This window comes from Hyla sarda, chromosome 2 (assembly GCF_029499605.1).
Source record: "Hyla sarda isolate aHylSar1 chromosome 2, aHylSar1.hap1, whole genome shotgun sequence".
NCBI classification, from domain to species: Eukaryota; Metazoa; Chordata; class Amphibia; order Anura; family Hylidae; genus Hyla; species Hyla sarda.
The window spans coordinates 399,744,330-399,764,764 of NC_079190.1; the positions used below are offsets into that span (position 1 = coordinate 399,744,330).

At 44.2% G+C, this 20,435-nt stretch overlaps 1 protein-coding gene across 3 annotated transcripts in view; it reads left to right on the top strand.

The window, feature by feature from the left end:
- Window positions 1-2,318: 2,318 nt before the first annotated feature.
- The window catches only part of PDK3 (pyruvate dehydrogenase kinase 3), a 97,202-nt gene continuing 79,085 nt past the window's right edge, over window positions 2,319-20,435 (top strand). For all 3 annotated transcript variants that reach the window (XR_008889004.1, XR_008889005.1, XM_056558785.1), the window contains exons 1-2: window positions 2,319-2,410; window positions 4,865-5,002. Coding sequence is in view for 1 of the 3 variants with exons in the window: in XM_056558785.1 (XP_056414760.1) it covers window positions 4,897-5,002 (106 nt within the window). In the remaining 2 variants the exon portion in view is untranslated. The remainder of the gene's footprint in view (window positions 2,411-4,864; window positions 5,003-20,435) is intronic.

Consider the following 20,435-nt stretch of genomic DNA (forward strand, 5'->3'; position numbering starts at 1 on the left):
TGTACCTGACCTCCTGCTATTACCTTATTGACTACGATCCTTGCTGCCTGCCCCGACCTTCTGCTACGTCCGACCTTGCTTCTGTCTACTCCCTTGTACCGCGCCTATCTTCAGCAGTCAGAGAGGTTGAGCCGTTGCTAGTGGATACGACCTGGTCACTACCGCCGCAGCAAGACCATCCCGCTTTGCGGCGGGCTCTGGTGAAAACCAGTAGTGACTTAGAACCGGTCCACTAGCACGGTCCACGCCAATCCCTCTCTGGCACAGAGGATCCACCTCCTGCCAGCCGGCATCGTGACAATTCTTGTAATATAACCAGGAAAAAAGCTTTGCCAATATTCACAGATCCATAGAAGAAATATTGCTGACACCAAGAGAATTCAACTTTCACCTCTAGAATCTACCTACTGGAAGAAAAGCAAAAATGTTTAAATATGCCAAACCTAAATACATGTCAAAACAATGAACTGTATAAAATATTCAAAGTGCAAATGTGCAAAATAAAGTGTGTACTATGGTTGGCTAAGGCTAGGTTTCCACACGTTACGTTTTCTGGAAAACTGCCGCTCTCACTGCAAGCCAGAAGTGGATTCAGCAGAAAGAAGTATAAGTCCTTCCTTTATATGTCATATTCCTATTGAATACACTTCTGGCTTTGGCTTAAAGGGGTAGTCCAGTGGTGAAAAACGTGTCCCCTATCCTTAGTTTGAGATCGCGGGGGGGTCCGACCACTGGGGCCCCTTGCGATCTCTCTGTATGGGGGCCAGGCTCGCCGGCCAGATAGCGGGTGTCGACCCCTGCACGAAGCGGCGGCCAACACGCCCCCTCAATACATCTCTATGGCATAGCCGGAGATTGCCGAAGGCAGCGCTTCGGCTCTGCCATAGAGTTGTATTGAGGGGGCGTGTCGGCCGCCGCTTCGTGCGGAGGTCGACACGCCCCCTTCCCGCGGGCTGTCGGGGCTCCGTACAGGAGATCGCAGGGGGCCCCAGCGGTCGGACCCCCCGCGATCTCAAACTTATCCCCTATCCTTAGGATAGGGGATAAGTTGTTCACCACTAGGTAACCACTGGACTACTCCTTTAAAAACTGCAGTGACAGTGTTCCAAAATTTACAGAAAAAAAAAATGGGAACCTGGCCTTAAAGGGGTACTCCACTGCCTCAGGAAAGGGAAAGGAGTGCACCAATCAGGGGTGTAATAGTTTCCCGGGCTTTCAGGGGCCCTCCCCTGGGTATTTATTGCTGTAGTGCCTCCCTTCCCCCCTCAATCTGCCCAGGACCCGGAGTTTTGCCCTCTCTCCCTCCCTTTTTTGTATCTCTGTTTATTGTAAGTCATAGCTTGGTGGTAAGAAGAAGGTGAAAGCAGGGTCAACCCGGGGTAGACCTCCACACAGGACAGTGTGGCAACACCCACTCGGGTTGGCAAGAAGCCAATCGGTGTCTTTGTTACAGTTAAATTGTTATTTATATAAGTAATTTTATAAATAAAGCTGTGGCCGATCCCCACCTACGAAAAAGTTGAATTGTTGTTGTGTCAGTTATTATTTAATTAATTATTGTAATAAGGGGGAGGGGGAGTTATAGCCTGCTAGGAGCTAATTGGGTCTCAACAGTCTACAGCAGCCGATATGTACTGGAAGGCTAAAGATTATTAAATAGAAGTAATTTATATAACTGTATCATTTTCTTGCACCAGTTGATTAGAATTTTTTTTTTCTCCAGAGTACTCCTTTAAGAGGTAAGCACATTATTGGTGAATGTCGGTTTATAAACATTGTACTTGTAATATACACTGTTTATTAACATTGCTTGATGTATTTATTATGGTCACAATTAAAATTTCACGTGATGTTCTGTTATTTAGATTATTTGCACATGTTGGATGATGAATTTGGATGATGAATTTGTCTATGTTCTGTGCAGCTTCTCTCACATTATACTATATTTTATACATGGCGTTTATACATGGAATGATGGGAATAGATATATTTATTTTATTTTGGTAGAAATATATACAATTACGTATCTTTGATTATTCATTCAAGTTTATTATCACGTTACATTAGTGTGAATTGGATGTTTTATAAGGTATCTTTCACATAATGGGTATTTGTGTTTATTTTTATTTGTGGATATTTTTCTTACTAAACACTTACTTATTTGGTTTGCAAATATTGTCACCGTAAATGATTTATTTTATGATCAATCGTGTTATGGATATCTACGTCGCTTTCTCCGCTTTAGTATTCGGATGACACACTATTAGATGGCTTATGGTAAAGTGCGCGCATACTGTGAGTAATAAGGTAGGAAGTCACTGGTCATGTAAAGAGACTGCTGTGCAGGCTAATAGCATTTTGCAGGCACTGGGAGACCCTGGGAGAGGCTGGGAGAGTGACGGCACGCCAGGTAGGTGTTCTGTATGGTGAATCGATATTCACTTATATAAGGTTACATGTGAGGGATGCAACAGGACCCCTGAGGAAGTTGGGCTGGCAATACTCTTTGGGGCCGGGCATGATGCAGATCCATTGGCAAACAGTGGGCATGGTAGAAAGCTATTTTGATGCTTGGGTAACTTTTATCATTTGGGATTTTTAAACATAAGTGGTTGGTATTTCAGAATACGGGATATCCTGCGTTTACCCGTTGCATTCTATACTATGTGTCAGGTAATGATGGTAAATGGAACAAAGTGTTGTCATATACAGTGGTCCCTCAACATACCATGGTAATCCGTTCCAAATGGACCATCGTTTGTTGAAACCATCGTATGTTGAGGGATCTGTGCAATGTAAAGTATAGGACAGTGGTCTACAACCTGCGGACATCCAGATGTTGCAGAACTACAACACCCAGCATGCCCGGACAGCCAACGGCTGTCCGGGCATGCTGGGAGTTGTAGTTTTGCAAGATCTGGAGGTCCGCAGGTTGGAGACCACTGGTATTGGAGGTTATACTCACGTGTCCCCGCCGCTCCGGACCGTCACCGCTGCCCTGGATGTCGCCTTCCATCGCTGTCGCCGCATCCCTGGGGTGTCCCCGACGCTCCGGCAAGGCCTCTGCTTCCCCGGCATCCTTGCTCTCTGTCGCCGCCATCACGTCGCTACGCACGCCGCTCCAATTGGATGACGGGACGACGTGATGCCAACGATGGAGCGCACCGACGATACAGGGGATCCCAAGGGGACGCGCCGGAGCCCCGAGGACAGGTAAGTGATCGTCAGTGGACCACCGGGGCACCGTAAACGGCTATACGGCTGAAGCAGTCAGCGCTGCCCGATAGACGTTTATGCGATGGCCCCGACATACAAAAGCGTCGTATGTTGATGCTGCCTTCAACATGCCTCTGAGAGGCCATCGTATCTTGAAATGATCGTATGTCGGGGCCATCGTAGGTCGGGGGGGGGGGGGGGGAGAGGTCACTGTACATAGGCACTGACCCTTTATTTCCACCTGAGATTGGGTTATTTTGTCTATTGCTCTTTGTATTTTATGTACACAGGATTTTTAGGGTGTGTGACTTTGATACAGATAGATTTTATGAGATGAATGCTGGATGTGCAATGCCTCCTTCTCTATTTTTAGTATTTTGTATTCATACTGATTTCTTTTTTTTATTCCATTAGATTTCTGTTGACCTTGACAGACAAGAGAACAGTCTGGTTCTTTACGCTATATTAACAGAAGCTTTTATAGATCCTTTGCATACAAAAGGTGTCCAACTACCCCAGTACCCTAAAGGGGTGGTTCTGCTGAGGTTATAAAGGGGTACTCCGGTGGAAAAAAATATTTCAAATCAACTGGTGCTGGATTGTTAAACAGATTTGTAATTTGCTTCTATTAAAAATCTTAATCCTTCCAGTACTTATCAGCTGCTGTATAAGTATAAGTAGAGTTAATCTTTTCAGTCTGACCACAGTGCTCTCTGCTGACACCTCTGTCTGTGTCAGGAACTGTCCAGAGCAGGAGACGTTTGCTATGGGGATTTGCTTCTACTCTGGACAGTTCCTGACACGGACAGAGGTGTCAGCTGAGAAAACTGTGGTCAGACTGAAAAGAACAACTCAACTTCCTCTGTAGTATACAGCAGCTGATAAGTACAGGAAGGATTACGATTTTTTTTATAGAAGTCATTTACAAGTCTGTTAACTTTCTAGCACCTGTTGATATGAAAAAAAGTAATTTTTTTTCCACCGAAGTACCCCTTTAATTATTTTAATGCAGTGCTTCCCAACAGGGGGCCTCCAGCTGTTGCAAAACTACAACTTCCAGAATGCCTGGTCAGCTAAAGGCTGGAGGCACCCTGGTTAGGAAACACTGTTTCAACAGAAAGAATAATGCTGCATTGGAATATTCTTGCCTTTAAGATGTCATGTGTAAACAGAGACTGAACTGATCCTTTACAAGATGTATCTGTTATATCCTTCAGCAGTCCTGTAAAGCAGTCTCATCAGAGGTGCAGCACCTTTTGGTGTCACATAAGTGACCTCTCAGCTAACAGGTCAAGTGTCATGCTTAGACGACTGACACCGTGACATGTCCCTGGTTTACAAAAACCAAGGCCAAGGATGATGTCACATGTTGGGACACCTGACAACCTGTTTAACTTCACTACCTGTACAACCTCCTGGAAATGTGCGGTCAAGGGGACATGTCCGATGCCGCTGGGTAGGAGGTCTCGGTGAGCACTGGCTCTTTGCTTCCCTTTATTGACTTGACCATAGCACTGGACCCTAGTTGGCTGCATCCCTGCCTGCACTGCTCTCCATTCATACACATAGCGCTGCACTGTAGCCATGACTCTGTGACTATGTAGATGTTTTTATTCACTGGTGATACTGGTATCCATTCCATTATTAGTGTCCGTCACCACCTACCTCCAGGGGGGCATCATGAGACTGTGTGTGTACCTGCTGAAGAACACCATTCCCAATCAGATCGAATACTACTCCAAGTTCTCCCCCTCCCCGCTGTCCATCAAGCAGTTCCTGGATTTCGGTGAGTTGATTTGCATGAATCTGATGATGTCACTGAGGCCAATGTATAAAGCATCTGATGATGTCACTGAGGCCAATGTATATAGCATCTGATGATGTCACTGAGGCCAATGTATAAAGCATCTGATGATGTCACTGAGGCCAATGTATACAGCATGTGATGATGTCACTGAGGCCAATGTATATAGCATCTGATGATGTCAATGAGGCCAATGTATAAAGCATCTGATGATGTCACTGAGGCCAATGTATAAAGCATCTGATGATGTCACTGAGGCCAATGTATACAGCATCTGATGATGTCACTGAGGCCAATGTATAAAGCATCTGATGATGTCACTGAGGCCAATGTATAAAGCATCTGATGATGTCACTGAGGCCAATGTATAAAGCATCTGATGATGTCGCTGAGGCCAATGTATAAAGCATCTGATGATGTCACTGAGGCCAATGTATATAGCATCTGATGATGTCAATGAGGCCAATGTATATAGCATCTGATGATGTCACTGAGCCCAGTGTATGCAGCATCTAATGATGTCACTGAGCCTAGTGTATTCAGCATCTGATGATGTCACTGAGGCCAATGTATATAGCATCTGATATCCCTCAGCACTATGTTTATAGTATCTGATAATGTCACTGAGCCCAGTGTATGCAGTAGGGGTGTGAATCGCCAAGAATTTGGCGATTCGATTCGAATCGCGATACCAGTGTGGCGATTCGATATATCCCGATATATCGCGATACCGCGATATATCGCGATATATCGCCCACCTGGGAGCATTCATAGATCCCAATAGACGCCGCTGTCAGCTTTGACAGCGGCGATCTAGTACTCCGGTGCTCACTTTTCTCATGTTATCCCGTCCGGGCTGCAAAATAAAATAAAACGCACTTTATCTTACCTGCCAACGAGCGCCCGGAGCTCCGGTACAGGTGTTCGGTCCCCGGGCTGTATTCTTCTTACTTCCTGTTAGTCCGGCACGTCACATGGAGCTTCAGCCTATCACCAGCAGAGGCGGGACATCGCTGCGGCTGGTGATAGGCTGAAGCTCCATGTGACGTGCCGGACTAACAGGAAGTAAGAAGAATACAGCCCGGGGACCGAACACCTGTACCGGAGCTCCGGGGGCTCGTTGGCAGGTAAGATAAAGTGCGTTTTATTTTGCAGCCTGGATAGGATAAAATGAGAAAAGTGCGCACCGGATACTCCTTTAATAGCCAGCCGCGGCGATTGCCGCATGCTGGCGATTAGCGGCGGCCCCCGGCTACTGAAATCAGCCGGGGGTCGCATAGTACGGAGCGGGCACGAGTCGGAGCCCGCTCCATAGCCGTGTCAGATCCGGCCTGCCCGGCTCCACAAATGTGGAACTTTTATCTCCTGATGCCCAGGACAGGACATGCTGTTCCGGGCGTCCGCAGATAAAAATTCCACATCCCTAAAAGAATCGATTAAAAAATATTTTGCATCGATTCTGTATCGGCAAATGAAAAATCGCGATTATCGCGAGAATCGATTTTTTTCTTACATCCCTAGTATGCAGCATCTGATGATATCACTGAGCCCAGTGTATATAGTATCTGATGATGTCACTGAGCCCAGTGTATACAGCATCTGATGATGTCACTGAGCCCAGTGTATACAGCATCTGATGATGTCACTGAGCCCCGTGTATACAGCATCTGATGATGTCACTGAGCCCAGTGTATACAGCATCTGATGATGTCACTGAGCCCAGTGTATACAGCATCTGATGATGTCCCTCAGCACTATGTTTATAGTATCTGATGATGTCACTGAGCCCAGTGTATACAGCATCTGATGATGTCACTGAGCCCCGTGTATACAGCATCTGATGATGTCCCTCAGCACTATGTTTATAGTATCTGATGATGTCACTGAGCCCAGTGTATACAGCATCTGATGATGTCGCTGAGCCCAGTGTGTACAGCATCTAATAATGTCCCTCAGCACTATGTTTATAGTATCTGATGATGTCACTGAGCCCAGTGTATACAGCATCTGATGACGTCACTGAGCCCAGTGTATATAGCATCTGATGATGTCCCTCAGCACTACGTTTATAGCATCTGATGACGTCACTCAGCACAATGTTTATAGCATCTGATGATGTACCTAATAAAGTCTTCATGATCAAGTTAAATGTTTGCACAGGTTTTGATAAATCTCCCCCAACGTCCATTATTACATCATATTGTAACTGTCAGATATTTGTATTTTATCTCTATAGTTATTGTTAGAGTAGGTGGAGCTTAAGTGGTTAAAATATATGATTTATGGGTAAAGTTCCAGGATAACTTCTCATGTATTCATGTACGCCTCTGTATATTCTGGGCTAAGCAGTCAGGTTGGCGGTCCTATAGGTTATGACAGCTTTCTATAGGCACACATACAAAGATAGCTGCCCACTACTTAGCACCACCCACCAGACTACTAAGCCCAGAGTTGGAAAAGATTTACAATAACAAATGACAAATTATCCTTGAGATTTTCCCACAAAACGATGTGTCAGTCTGCTCTGCTCCACCTGCTCTGTAACATGATGGCTGCAGAATGGATTGCACATTTAATGTGACAGGTTCCCTTAAACGGGGCGGTACTGGGGATAAAAACCAGCACTGGAAGTCATGGCATACCAGCCCTACAGTATGTACATACCTCACCCTCAGGTCAAACAGGACAGCCCCAACATACACTATGGATGCCTGGTGTTCACTATATGCCAAGCATTCACTATACAGACTCAAGGCACTACAGCCAGTGAGGAAATCCTGGTGTTTAAATTTGACAGGCTTCTGTTGTGTTGCAGACTTGATGCTTTGCCTTTTTGACTTAAAGTTGAAGGGCTCATTGTTGAGAACGGAAGACTGGCAAATCAAAAGCTCCGGTTCTCTCAAGGGCTGTAGTGCTTCAAGCCTTTGACTTCATGATGCAGCCTGCAGAGTTCTATTACTGAAGCCTGGCAAATCAAATGTCAGGCCACCGCTCATACTGACTGGCTGCAGCTAGTGTCAGGCCACCGCTCATACTGACTGGCTGCAGCTAGTGTCAGGCCACTGCTCATACTGACTGGCTGCAGCTAGTGTCAGGCTACTGCTCATACTGACTGGCTGCAGCTAGTGTCAGGCTACTGCTCATACTGACTGGCTGCAGCTAGTGTCAGGCCACTGCTCATACTGACTGGCTGCAGCTAGTGTCAGGCCACTGCTCATACTGACTGGCTGCAGCTAGTGTCAGGCTACTGCTCATACTGACTGGCTGCAGCTAGTGTCAGGCTACTGCTCATACTGACTGGCTGCAGCTAGTGTCAGGCCACTGCTCATACTGACTGGCTGCAGCTAGTGTCAGGCCACTGCTCATACTGACTGGCTGCAGCTAGTGTCAGGCCACCGCTCATACTGATTGGCTACAGCTAGTGTCAGGCCACCGCTCATACTGACTGGCTGCAGCTAGTGTCAGGCCACTGCTCATACTGATTGGCTACAGCTAGTGTCATGCAAACATTTTACAGGCTTGCAGCCAGGAGAGTAACTAAATCCCTCCCCCCAAAATGAATATTTCCCCACATAGTGACCATACAGTAGTAGATACCAGCAGTGACTCACAGGTGACTTCTTCTTAGTTATTTTCTTTCCTTTCTTTTCTCCAAACCACTATGATGACATCTTCCAGTCGTGACTTTTTTTCTGCAGAATGTGCGAGAAAAACAACTTGGACTCTTTCCTTTTCCAACACCCATCCCACCTTTGTACTATCTCCCCATCTTTAGTTCCCCAAATGCTAATAAAGCCCCCCTCGGTGCCCCACACAGTAAAAGTGAGTAAAGTAGGCCCCTCACAGCAGTTAGGTAGTTCCCCTATTATACACTAGTCCCCCCCTGATTAAATAGTCCTCCCCAGGTAGGCAGGCACTCCTGTTTGCGGCCTACAGCATGGTGGCATCTGCTAGCCTGGAGATTCGGCAAAAGTGTCCTGGATTTCCTGGCTAAGTGGGCGGTTTGTGACTGCCGTCAGATCAACTTTTCTTGGTATCCATTGGGCCAGTCTGACCCTGCTGTAAATTCATGCTCATTCTCTTTATATTGCATCAGTCCATCTGTATCACAGTTGAATCTGATTTTTTATTTTTTTTTGCAGGATCTATCTTCCTTATCTTTTCTTTTTTTTTTATAACTGATGTCAAAGGGCAACCAATGTATACCTAACAGTGAAGCAAAAAATGGATTGCAGAAAAAAACCCAATTATGAGCCTGACTCTGTTATGGTGACTAATGTGGGGCTGGATACTTCCCAATATCAGAGTTGTTCTTTAAAGGGATTATCCAGAAAGTTAAACAGATTTGTAAATTACTTCTATTAAAAAATCTTAATCCTTTCAGTACTTATGAGCTGCTGAAGTTGAGTTGTTCTTTTCTGTCTAAGTTCTCTCTGATGACACCTGTCTCGGGAACCGCCCAGTTTAGAAGCAAATCCCCATAAACCTCTTCTACTCTGTGCAGTTCCCGAGACAAGCAGAGATGTCAGCAGAGAGCACTGTTGCCAGACAGAAAACAACAAATCAACTTCAGCAGCTGATAATTATTGAAAGGATTAAGATTTTTTAATAGAAGTAATTTACAAATCTGTTTAACTTTCTGGAGCCAGTTGATAGAAATTTTTTTTTTTCCCCTGGAATATCCCTTTAAGCCTCTAAACTGTCCAAATACTGCTGGCATCCTTCCAGTGCTGTTATGTTCCTCAAGCTCTCTGTACTAATCACAAATAACTTATTTTAAGGTTTTGCACAAGTGATGCATTTTTTTTTTTTAAACATGTAAAAAATTGCACGATTGTTTTATCTGACATGTGCCCTGTTTCTAATGCTGGTGGTTGGATGTGTCTGAATATTGGCATCTATGATCCATACTGATTCTTTGGAGTACAGGCCGTAGAACTTTGTAATAGGGGCAGCAGCAGCATGGAAAGATACAGTATCTTGTAAGTGTTCAGCAAGTGCAACAGGTGTAATGTAAACACTGCCCTATGACATACAATGTCCGCGTGTTACATTTCACTTAATAGAAACTCCCTTCTACACTGAACACCAAGTCTGACCTGTCATTGACACAATATAAATGAAGGTCACGTCTGCACCATTGTCTTGAACATAAAGCTTTCGGCAAAGGGTGAATGAGAATGATCTAACTAAATGTTCAGAATTATTGAATCCAACAGAACTGCAAAAAAAAAAAAAAAAAAAAAAAAACTTGAATGTAGTAATCTAGTGCTGTTGATAATAGGACCAGAAGTATGGTGACATCACGACTCCACCCCCGTGTGACATCACCCCCCGCCCCCGCTATGCAAGTCTATGGGAGGGGGCGTCACGCCCCCTCCCATAGACTTGCATAGCGGGGGCGGGGGTGACGTCACACGGGGGTGGAGTCATGACGTCAAGATACTCCGGCCCTGTGGTCGCCACCCGGCTGTTTGTGAGCTGGCACCTCGGCATGCAGCTCAAACAGGTGGGTGGCAAATACAAGATTGCGAGGGTCCCTAATGGTGGGATGCCCACGGTGAGACATCTTATCCCCTATCCTTTGGATAGGGGATAAGATGTCTCAGGGCCGGAGTACCCCTTTAAGATACAGTAAGGCTGGATTTTCTAAATCATTTGCAAGCTGATACTTTTTTTTTTTTTTTTTGTAATGATCATCCCCAGCTGGCGCTGCAACTAATACAAAAAACTTCAGGCTTTTTAGCATATTTAGAGCTGAGAAGGAAGACATTGCCAGACACCTTCCCCTATCCAGTGTCTGGACGAATCTGACATAAAAACTGACACTCCTGATACCATGAACAATCTCATTAACAACAATAGGATCCGTTTTGACTTCAGTTTTCCTTATGCGTTTTACTACCACGCTGGAGGAAAAACATTACCAGATAGACATGTATATATGGGAACGAGCCATAAGTGCACCATGAAGGGCCTACATTCTAGACCGCCACCAATGAATCTGATTACTCTCAATACTCCGAATTTTACCAGAAATATTTATCCCCTACAGTGGAAACAGACTATTACTAACTACAAACAGCGTTAACGTGTAGTCTGTAACCATAGAGACAAATAGGTCTGTGAAGGAGCTGTCAGAAATTTGCAAAGGTTGCTTATATTTATTAAAGAAGAAGTGGATTAAAAATAAAAAATAAATTGTGTTCCCATCCTAGCAAAATAGAGTCTGATAAGATGTCCTCAGGATAGTTGTACTCATCATTTTGGACGGGAAGTTGCTTTCCTGTTTAGTCAGTTTAGCAGTATTGCAAAATAGGATTTTCTTTAAGTGAAAGCTTCACATAGCTGTAAAAGGTTTTCTCTGGTCATGTGAATATTTAGTATTGTAGGCAAAGAGTATACAGTACACAATGAATAAAATGTACGTTTAAGATAAAACGTGGATCTTGTGCCGGTAGCCGCCAGAGGCCATGCTTTGTTTGGCAGAAAGATTAGAAAAGGAGAAGTGAATTCTACCAAGTTATTTAGAGGGGTTTTATGGTCTTTCAAAAAAGTTGGAGCCTTGGAGCAAGGATTGGAGCAAAAAAAATAAATAAAAAAAAAATAAAAACTATTTATACTTGGCTGGCAATATTGCCATAACATCTTGTTCATTAACCCCTTAAGGACTCAGCCCATTTCCACCTTAAGGACCCGAGCATTTTTTGTACATCTGACCTCTGTCATTTTAAAGGGGTACTCCGGCGCTTAGACATCTTATCCCCTATCCAAAGGATAGGGGATAAGATGCCTGATCGCGGGGGTCCCGCACCCCGTTATAATCAGTCCCCGGAGCATGTTCCCTCCGGGTCTGATTATTGTTGATCACGGGGCTGGAGCGTTGAGGGGCGGGGAGTGACGTCACACGGAGGCGGATTCATGACGTCACTCGCCGCCGGCCTGCTGGTCGTCTTTAATCAGTCCCGGAGCGAACACGCTCCGGGGACTGATTACAAACGGGGTGCCGCGTGCATGATCCCGATGGTGCCCAGCGGCGGGACTCCCGCGATCAGGCATCTTATCCCCTATCCTTTGGATAGGGGAAAAGATGTGTATACACCGGAGAACTCCTTTAACCCTTTAGGTGTTTTACAGGAATAGCAGCAATGTGAAGGAGAAAATGTAAAATCTTAATTTTTTACACTGGAATGATCTTGTAGACCCAGTTTTTGAATTTTTACAAGGGGTAAAAGGAGGGAAATTACCCTAAAATTTGTAAAACAATTTCTCTGGAGTAAGGAAATACCTAACATGTGGATGTTAAGTGCTCTGTGGGTGCCCTAGAGGGCTCAGAAGGGACGGAGCGACAATGGCATTTTGAAGAGGGAGTTTTTCTGAAATGTTTTTTGGGGGACATGTCACATTTAGGAAGCCCCTAGGTTGCACGACCAGCAAAAAAAAAACTAAAACAACATAGCACACTATTTTGGAAACTACATCCCTCAAGGAACGCAACATGGGGTCCAGTGAGCCTTAACACCCCGCATGTGTTTGATGACTTTTTGTTAAAGTCGGATGTGTAAATAAAATTTTTTATTTTTCACTAAAATGCAGTTTTTCCCCCAAAATTTACATTTTTACAAGTGGTAATAGGAGAAAATTACCCCAAAATTTGTAACCCCATCTCTTTTGAGTATGGAAATACCCCATGTGTGCACATCAAGTGCACTGCGGCGCACTACAGTGCTCAGAAGAGAAGGAGCCACATTTGGCTTTTTGAAAGCAAATTTAGCTGAAATGGTTTTTGGGGGGCATGTCGCATTTAGGAAGCCCCTATGATGCCAGAGCAGCAATAAAATCCCCACATGGCACACTATTTGGGAAACACCCCTGAAGGAATGTATCAAGGGGTATAGTGAGCCTTTACACCCCACATGTGTTTGACAAATTTCCGCTAAAGTTGGATGTGAAAATGAAAAATTAGATTTTTTTTTCCACTAAAATGCTGGTGTTATCCCAAATTTTTCATTTTCACAAGGGTTAATAGGAGAAAAAGTTTCCCAAAATTTTAAACCCTGTTTCTTCTGAGTGTGGAAATACCCCATATGTGGATATAAAGGGCTTGGATTTGTTTGGAATGGAAGTCGGGGGCCATTTTGACCGCATTTGAAAACTACACCCCTCACGGAATGTAATAAGGGGTGCAGTGAGCATTTACACCCCACTGGGGTTTGACAGATCTTTGGAACAGTGGGCTGTGCAAATGAAAAATTACATTTTTCATTTTCATGGACCACTGTTCAAAAAATCTGTCAGACACCTGTGGGGTGTAAATGCTCACTGCACCCCTTATTACATTACATGAAGGGTGTCATTTCCAAAATGGGGTCACATGTGGGGGGGTACACTGTTCTGGCACTATGGGGGCTTTGTAAACGCACATGGCTTTCAATTCCAGACACATTCTCTCTCCAAAAGCCCAATGACGCTCCTTCTCTTCTGAGCATTGTAGTTCACCTGCAGAGCACTTTATATCCACATATGGGGTATTTCCATACTCAGAAGAAATGGGGTTACAAATTTTGGGGGGCATTTTTCCTATTACCCCTTGTGAAAATGAAAAAATTGGGATAACACCAGCATTTTAGTGAAAAAAATTAAAAAATTTCATTTTCACATCCAACTTTTATGAAAATTCTTCAAACACCTGTGTTTTTTATTTTATCTTTTTGCTTTTATGTCAGAACTGCTGTAACGATCAGCCACCCCTGTGCAAATCACCCCAATTGTACATGGTGTGCTCTCACTCCTGAGCCCTGTTGTGCGCCCGCAGAGCATTTTATGTCCACATATGGGGTATTTCCGTACTCAGGAGAAATTGGGTTACACTTTTTTTTTTTTTTTTTACTTTTACTTAAATTTAATTTATTTACAATAACATGCTGGAGTAGGCCCCCCAAAAGGAGAAAAAGCCCCCCCAAAATTTGTTAGGCAATTCCTCCCGAGTACAGAAATACCCCATATGTGGCACTAAACAACTGTTGCCTTGAAATACGACAGGGCTCCGAAGTGAGAAAGCGAAATGCGTATGTGAGGCCTAAATTAGGGATTTGCAAGAATTACACTTGCCTCCAATACCAAAATTATCGTACGGCAGTGTTTCCCAAACAGGGTGCCTCCAGCTGTTGCAAAACTCCCAGCATGCCTGGACATTCAATAGCTGTCCGGCAAAACTGGGAGTTGTTGTTTTGCAACAGCTGGAGGCTCCATTTTAGAAACCTTGCCGTACCAGACGTTTCTCATTTTTATTTGGGGGGGGGGGGGGGGGGTTTAACTGTGTAGGGGTATGTGTATATGTAGTGTTATACTTTTTTATTTTGTGTAGTGTAGTGTTTTAGGGTACTTTCACATGGGCGGCAAACCTTCAGCTGTTGCAAAACTACAACTCCCAGCATGCCCTTTGGCTGTCCGGGGTTGTAGTTATGCAACAGCTGGAGGCACACTGGTTGCAAAACACTGAGAGTTTGTTACTTAACACAGTGTTTCCCAACCTGTGTGCCTCCAGCTGTTGCAAAACTACAACTCCCAGCATACACGGTCTGTCAGTGTATGCTAGGAGTTGTAGTTTGGCAACTCCTAGAAGGCAGTAGTGAAGATCACTTACCACTGATCTTCATTGCTGCCTCCACCGCCGCCTCCACCGCCGCCTTCTTCACTGCCGCCGTGATCGCCAGTCGCCCACTGTCCGGCACCCGCTGCCATCTTCCCCAGCCCAACCCCTCCTCGCTCTGCCCGAACATCCAGGGGCGGGCAGAGCAGCTGTTTCAACTTTAAGCCTCCCGCCCCCAACTGCCATTGGTCGGTCAGTCCTAACCGACCAATGGCATGGGATAGGATGAGGTGGAATTCCTGCCACCTCGCTCCTATCCTTCAGGAGGGTCCGATCATTCCTATTTTCCGGACTATCGGGTCACCACCGACCCGATCAGCCCAGAATTGCTACAAATCGCAGATCTGAATTGATCAATTTGCGGCGATCACCTCAGGACCCCCCCCCCCCCCCCCCCAAGCATTTCCATGGGATGCCTGCTGAATGATTTTAGCAGGCATCCCGGTCCGGTCCCTGCCCAGCGAGCGGGGAAACGGAAATAGGCAGGGTGACCTTAAAGCGTACCCATCAGATCCAGCAAAAAAACTTTTTTTTAATATATCACTCAGTACCTAATCCTGACCATGTACATCTAATTTTTATGTGTCTAGCACTTTTTTTTTTATTACACTTTTAAATCAGTTCACTAGTCTGAATTCCTCTCACATCTCCCCTAGCATTAGCAAAACTTTTTTAGTATGAAATACTGAAAATTTTCTAATGAAAGCAATTGCAAAACCTACTGGCTTTGCATGCTTTACAACATATCAAAAGTTTTTGTATCTGACAGTGCCCATTTAAGTGGTTAAGGAGTCCCATGTAGGAAAATGTATCCTCTATCCGGAGAATAGATAAGTGCCCGAGTTTCCGACTGCTAGGACTCCCCGCGATCTCCTGTACGGCGCTCCGGCTCTCCTGGGCACACTCCCTCTATGCATCTCTATGGGAGAAGTGAAGATATACGAGTATAGTTCACATCACGTGTATCTCCAGCTTTCCCATAAAGATGCATGGAGGGCGCATGTCGACCCATACTCCGTGTGCAAGGAGGGCCGCAGCGCCTTACAGGAGCAACCGTTGCCCCCCCCCCCCTGCGAGCGGACACTTACCCCCTATCCTTTGAATAGGAAATGCATTTTCCTACATGAGACTTCTCCTCCAAATGGAGCAGCCCCAGTGGTCTCTCCTTTCTTGCACTGCATGCACAATATGTCACCCTTGAAAGCCTGTGAGCATCACATACTCAGAGGACACCAGAGTGTTTAACTACATTAACTGATCATGCCTAAATGGACCACAAATACTGATGTGAAACGAGTCTTAGGGTGGCATCTCCTAGAGGACGCACGTTTGTCTTTGTGCCCTGGTACTTAACGCACAACAGTATACATGTGTCTCCCTAAATGGAGATTGGAACAGGCCATATGAATAAGGGTGGTGTCTGCCATTAACACTTTAGATGTTGTGATCAATACTGATCATACCATCTAAAGCATTAAGGAGCTTTGTGAGACTCATTGGACCACCCTCAGCACAATAGCAGGGGTCCGATGAGTCAAGATGAAGGCCGAAGGTCTACTCACCTGCTCCACGTTTTGCGGCCATCCACTGGTATAGACTGCCTTCTGGAAGACTATAGAAGTGTTTTGCAGATATAACTCATTGGTGCTTTGCAAATGCATAGCACTGAAGACCAATAGCAATAAATCTATTGCTATAAATAGTCCCTTGTCGGGACTTAAAGGGGTACTCCGTCCCTAGACATCTTATCCTTTGAATAGGGGATAAGATGTCAGATCGCCGTGGTCCCGCTGCTGGGGACCCCCGGTATCGCCGCTGCGGCACCCTGCTACCATTACTGCACAGAGCGAGTTCGCTCTGCACGTGATGACGGGCTATTCAGGGGCCGGAGCATCGTTATGTCACGGCTCCGCCCCTTGTGATGTCACGGCCCGCCCCCTCAATACAAGTCTATGGGAGGGGGCGTGGTGGTCGTCACGCCCCCGCCATACACTTGCATTAAGGGGGCGGGCCGTGATGTCACGCTGCTCCGTCCCCTGTATCGCCCGTCATTACACACAGAGTGAACCATCAGTGGGACCCCGGCGATCTGACATAAGATGTCTAGGGGCATAACTTTTTTTTTTTTTTCCCTAAAATTATTTTTCAAAAGTGGATAAACCCCTCCCTCAATAAAAATGAAATTAGCCTTATGCCCATTTCACTAATAAAATAATGAATGGCATAAACGTAAAATAATACCAAATTTCAAATTGATGATTATTGGTCACATCACAATGTGATTGAGAAAAAAAAAATCACATATACACAAAAGTGATACCAATAAAAACTACAGAGCACGGCCAAAAAATTAGCCCCCATACAGTCTTGTATTCAGAAAATAAACTTTTATAGGGGTTAGAATATGGCATTTTTAAACATACACTGTTATTTTGTTTAAAAAGTTTGCCTTTGATTTTAAAAGATGTACAATAATAGAAAGCCATGTAACAATGGTTATCATTTTAATAGCATTTATCCACAGAATAAAGAGAAAATGGCAATTTTACCATAAAGTATACTGCAAAAAATAAATAAAAAAACTCCAAAAATTTTCTAAATTATGGTTTTCTTTTGAATTTCTTTCCACAAATAATAATTTTATGGTTGCTCAATACATTCTTTGGTAAAATGAAAGGTGTCATTACAAAGTTTAATTGGTCCAACAAAAAACGAGCTCTAATATGGATCTGTGGATGGAAAAATAAGATTATAGCTCTTAGAAGGCGAGGAAGAAGAAACTAAACGCAAAAATGAAATTGGCTATGTCCTCAAGGCCAAAATTAGCTTAAAGCAGTAGCGATGCTAGGGTTGGTGTCACCCGGTACAGGAGAAAATTGTGTCACCCCATACCACCAAAGGGAGTTTTTAGCCTGTTGTGACAGACACCACTGGTGTAGCGCATTGTGAAAAAATTCCAGTACAATAATCAAATATGCCAATTGCCACAGAATGGAAAAGCGCTAAAGAAGTTTTCACCATTTAAAACTATAGCTCCCAGAATGACTTAAAGGGGTATTCCAGGAAAAAACTTTTTTATATTTATCAACTGGGTCCAGAAAGTTAAACAGATTTGTAAATTACTTCTATAAAAAAAAAAGCTTAATCCTTTCAGTACTTATGAGCTTCTGAAGTTAAGGCTGTTCTTTTCTGTCTAAGTGCTCTCTGATCACACCTGTCTCGGGAAACGCCCAGTTTCCTAGAAGAGGTTTGCTATGGGGATTTGCTTCTAAACTGGGCGTTTCCAGAGACAGGTGTCATCAGAGACGACTTAGACAGAAAAAAACAACCTTAACTTCAGAAGCTCATAAGTACTGAAAGGATTAAGATTTTTTAATAGAAGTGATTTACAAATCTGTTTAACTTTCTGGAGCCAGTTGATATATAAAAAAAAGTTTTTTCCTGGATAACCCCTTTAAGCAGTGGTAAGGTTATGCTGAGAGTTGTAGTTTCACCCATCATAACTGCAGAACTTACAAGTGACTACAGCTCTGATGGGACAAAGTGAGGAGAATTATATCAGTGACTACAGGTGATGTCTTCTCTATAGTCTCTCCTTATCTAATTCAATTGGTACATACAGCCAGGACTTGTTCCAGCTAAATCTTCTCTCTGTAGAATTTGTGTAGAACCCTGATGGTTCCTCACTAGGTCAGAGGATTCTAAGCCTCTATATGAAAACAATCTATCTATATATATATATATATATATAAAACTCAATGTGTGTATGTATGTATGTATGTGTGTATGTTCCAGCATCACGTCCAAACCGCTAAAGATATTAACATGAAACTTGGCACACATGTTACTTATATGTCAACAACAAACATAGGATAGGTGATTTAACCCTTACTCACCCCCCTTTGCCAGGGGCGGGGTTTATGTTTAAAGTCCCATACAAGTCTACGGGAAATATATGTTACTGCATAACTTCCAAATGGCTGGAGATATTTCGATAATACTTGGTCACATGTTACTTATTTGTCCACTTAAAATATAGGATAGTTAATTCAACCCTTAACTACCCCCATTTGTGAGGGTCGGGGTTTTTGTTTAAAGTCCTATGCAAATCAATGGGAAATGTATGTTCTCACATAACTTCTGTACGGCTGGAGATATTTCAATACCTGGTACACATATTACGGGTTGGGATAGGAGTTCGGGATAGGAGTTCGGGATAGGAGTTCGGGATAGGAGTTCGGGATAGGAGTTCGGGATAGGAGTTCGGGATAGGAGTTCGGGATAGGAGTTCGGGATAGGAGTTCGGGATAGGAGTTCGGGATAGGAGTTCGGGATAGGAGTTCGGGATAGGAGTTCGGGATAGGAGTTCGGGATAGGAGTTCGGGATAGGAGTTCGGGATAGGAGTTCGGGATAGGAGTTCGGGATAGGAGTTCGGGATAGATGGACTGGATAGGAGGTCGGGATAGGAGGTCGGGATAGATGGATAGGAGGTCGGGATAGGAGGTCGGGATAGATGGATAGGAGGTCGGGATAGATGGATAGGAGGTTGGGATAGGAGGTTGGGATAGGAGGTCGGGATAGGAGGTCGGGATAGGAGGGCAAGATAGGAGGACGGGATATGGGGACGGGATATGGGGTTGGGATATGACAACAATATATGGGGATGGGATATGAAGTCAAAACCTTCCTCCTTTTGTTGATTTTCCTCCCCAACAAGGATGAGGAAGGAAAAACCGGGCAACGCCGGGTACTCAGCTAGTATATATAAAACTCAATGTGTGTGTATGTTTCAGAATCACGTCCAAACTGCTAAAGATATTAACATGAAACTTGGCACACATGTTACTTATATGTCAACAACAAACATAGGCTAGGTAAAGGAACCCTTACCCACCCCTCATTTGTGAAGGTCAGGGTTTTTGTTAAAAGTCCAATACAAGTTTATAGGAAATGTATGTTCCAGCATAACTTCCAAACAGCTGGAGATATTTCGATAATACTCAGTCACATGTTACTTATTCGTCCACTAAACATATGATACATAAATTATCCCTAACCTACCCTCATTTGCGTTGGTCTAGGTTTTTGTTTAAAGTCCAGTGCAAATCTATAAAGAAATTTATGTTCTAGCATAATTCTGTATGGCTGGAGATATTTCGATAATACTTGTTCACATGATACTTATATGTCAAATAAGAATATAGGATAGTGATATTAACTCTAACCTACCCCATGCAAGTATATAGGACTTCTGGTACCTTATTCCACAATCTCCGCTGTGTATCTTGTGGTGAATGTATCAGTCTGGCTGGCAAGCCACCCCCTCCACGCATTCCATGCCCCATGTTGAAAATACACGCCCACCCTTTAAGCCACACCCCTTTAATTTTCAGCTTACAATATCTTCATCACAACTCAGCCCCACCTGAGGACGAGAGATGAGGATTATAAATGAGGATTAGATATGGGGATGGGATATGGAGACGGGATATGGGATGGGATAAAAGGATGGGATATAAGGACATAATATGGGAACAGGATATGGGGATGGGATAGGAAGTCGGGATATGAGGAGGGGGTTTCGGGTCAGGATATGAGGTCAGGATTTGAGAACGGGATAGGAGGACAAGATTTTTCTCCTTTTGTTGCTTTTCCTCCCCCACAAGGATTAGGTAGGAAAAACCAGGCAGTGCCGGGTACTCAGCTAGTAATTAATATAACCCAAGCAGACACTGTATCCTCTAAATGTAATACTACCACAC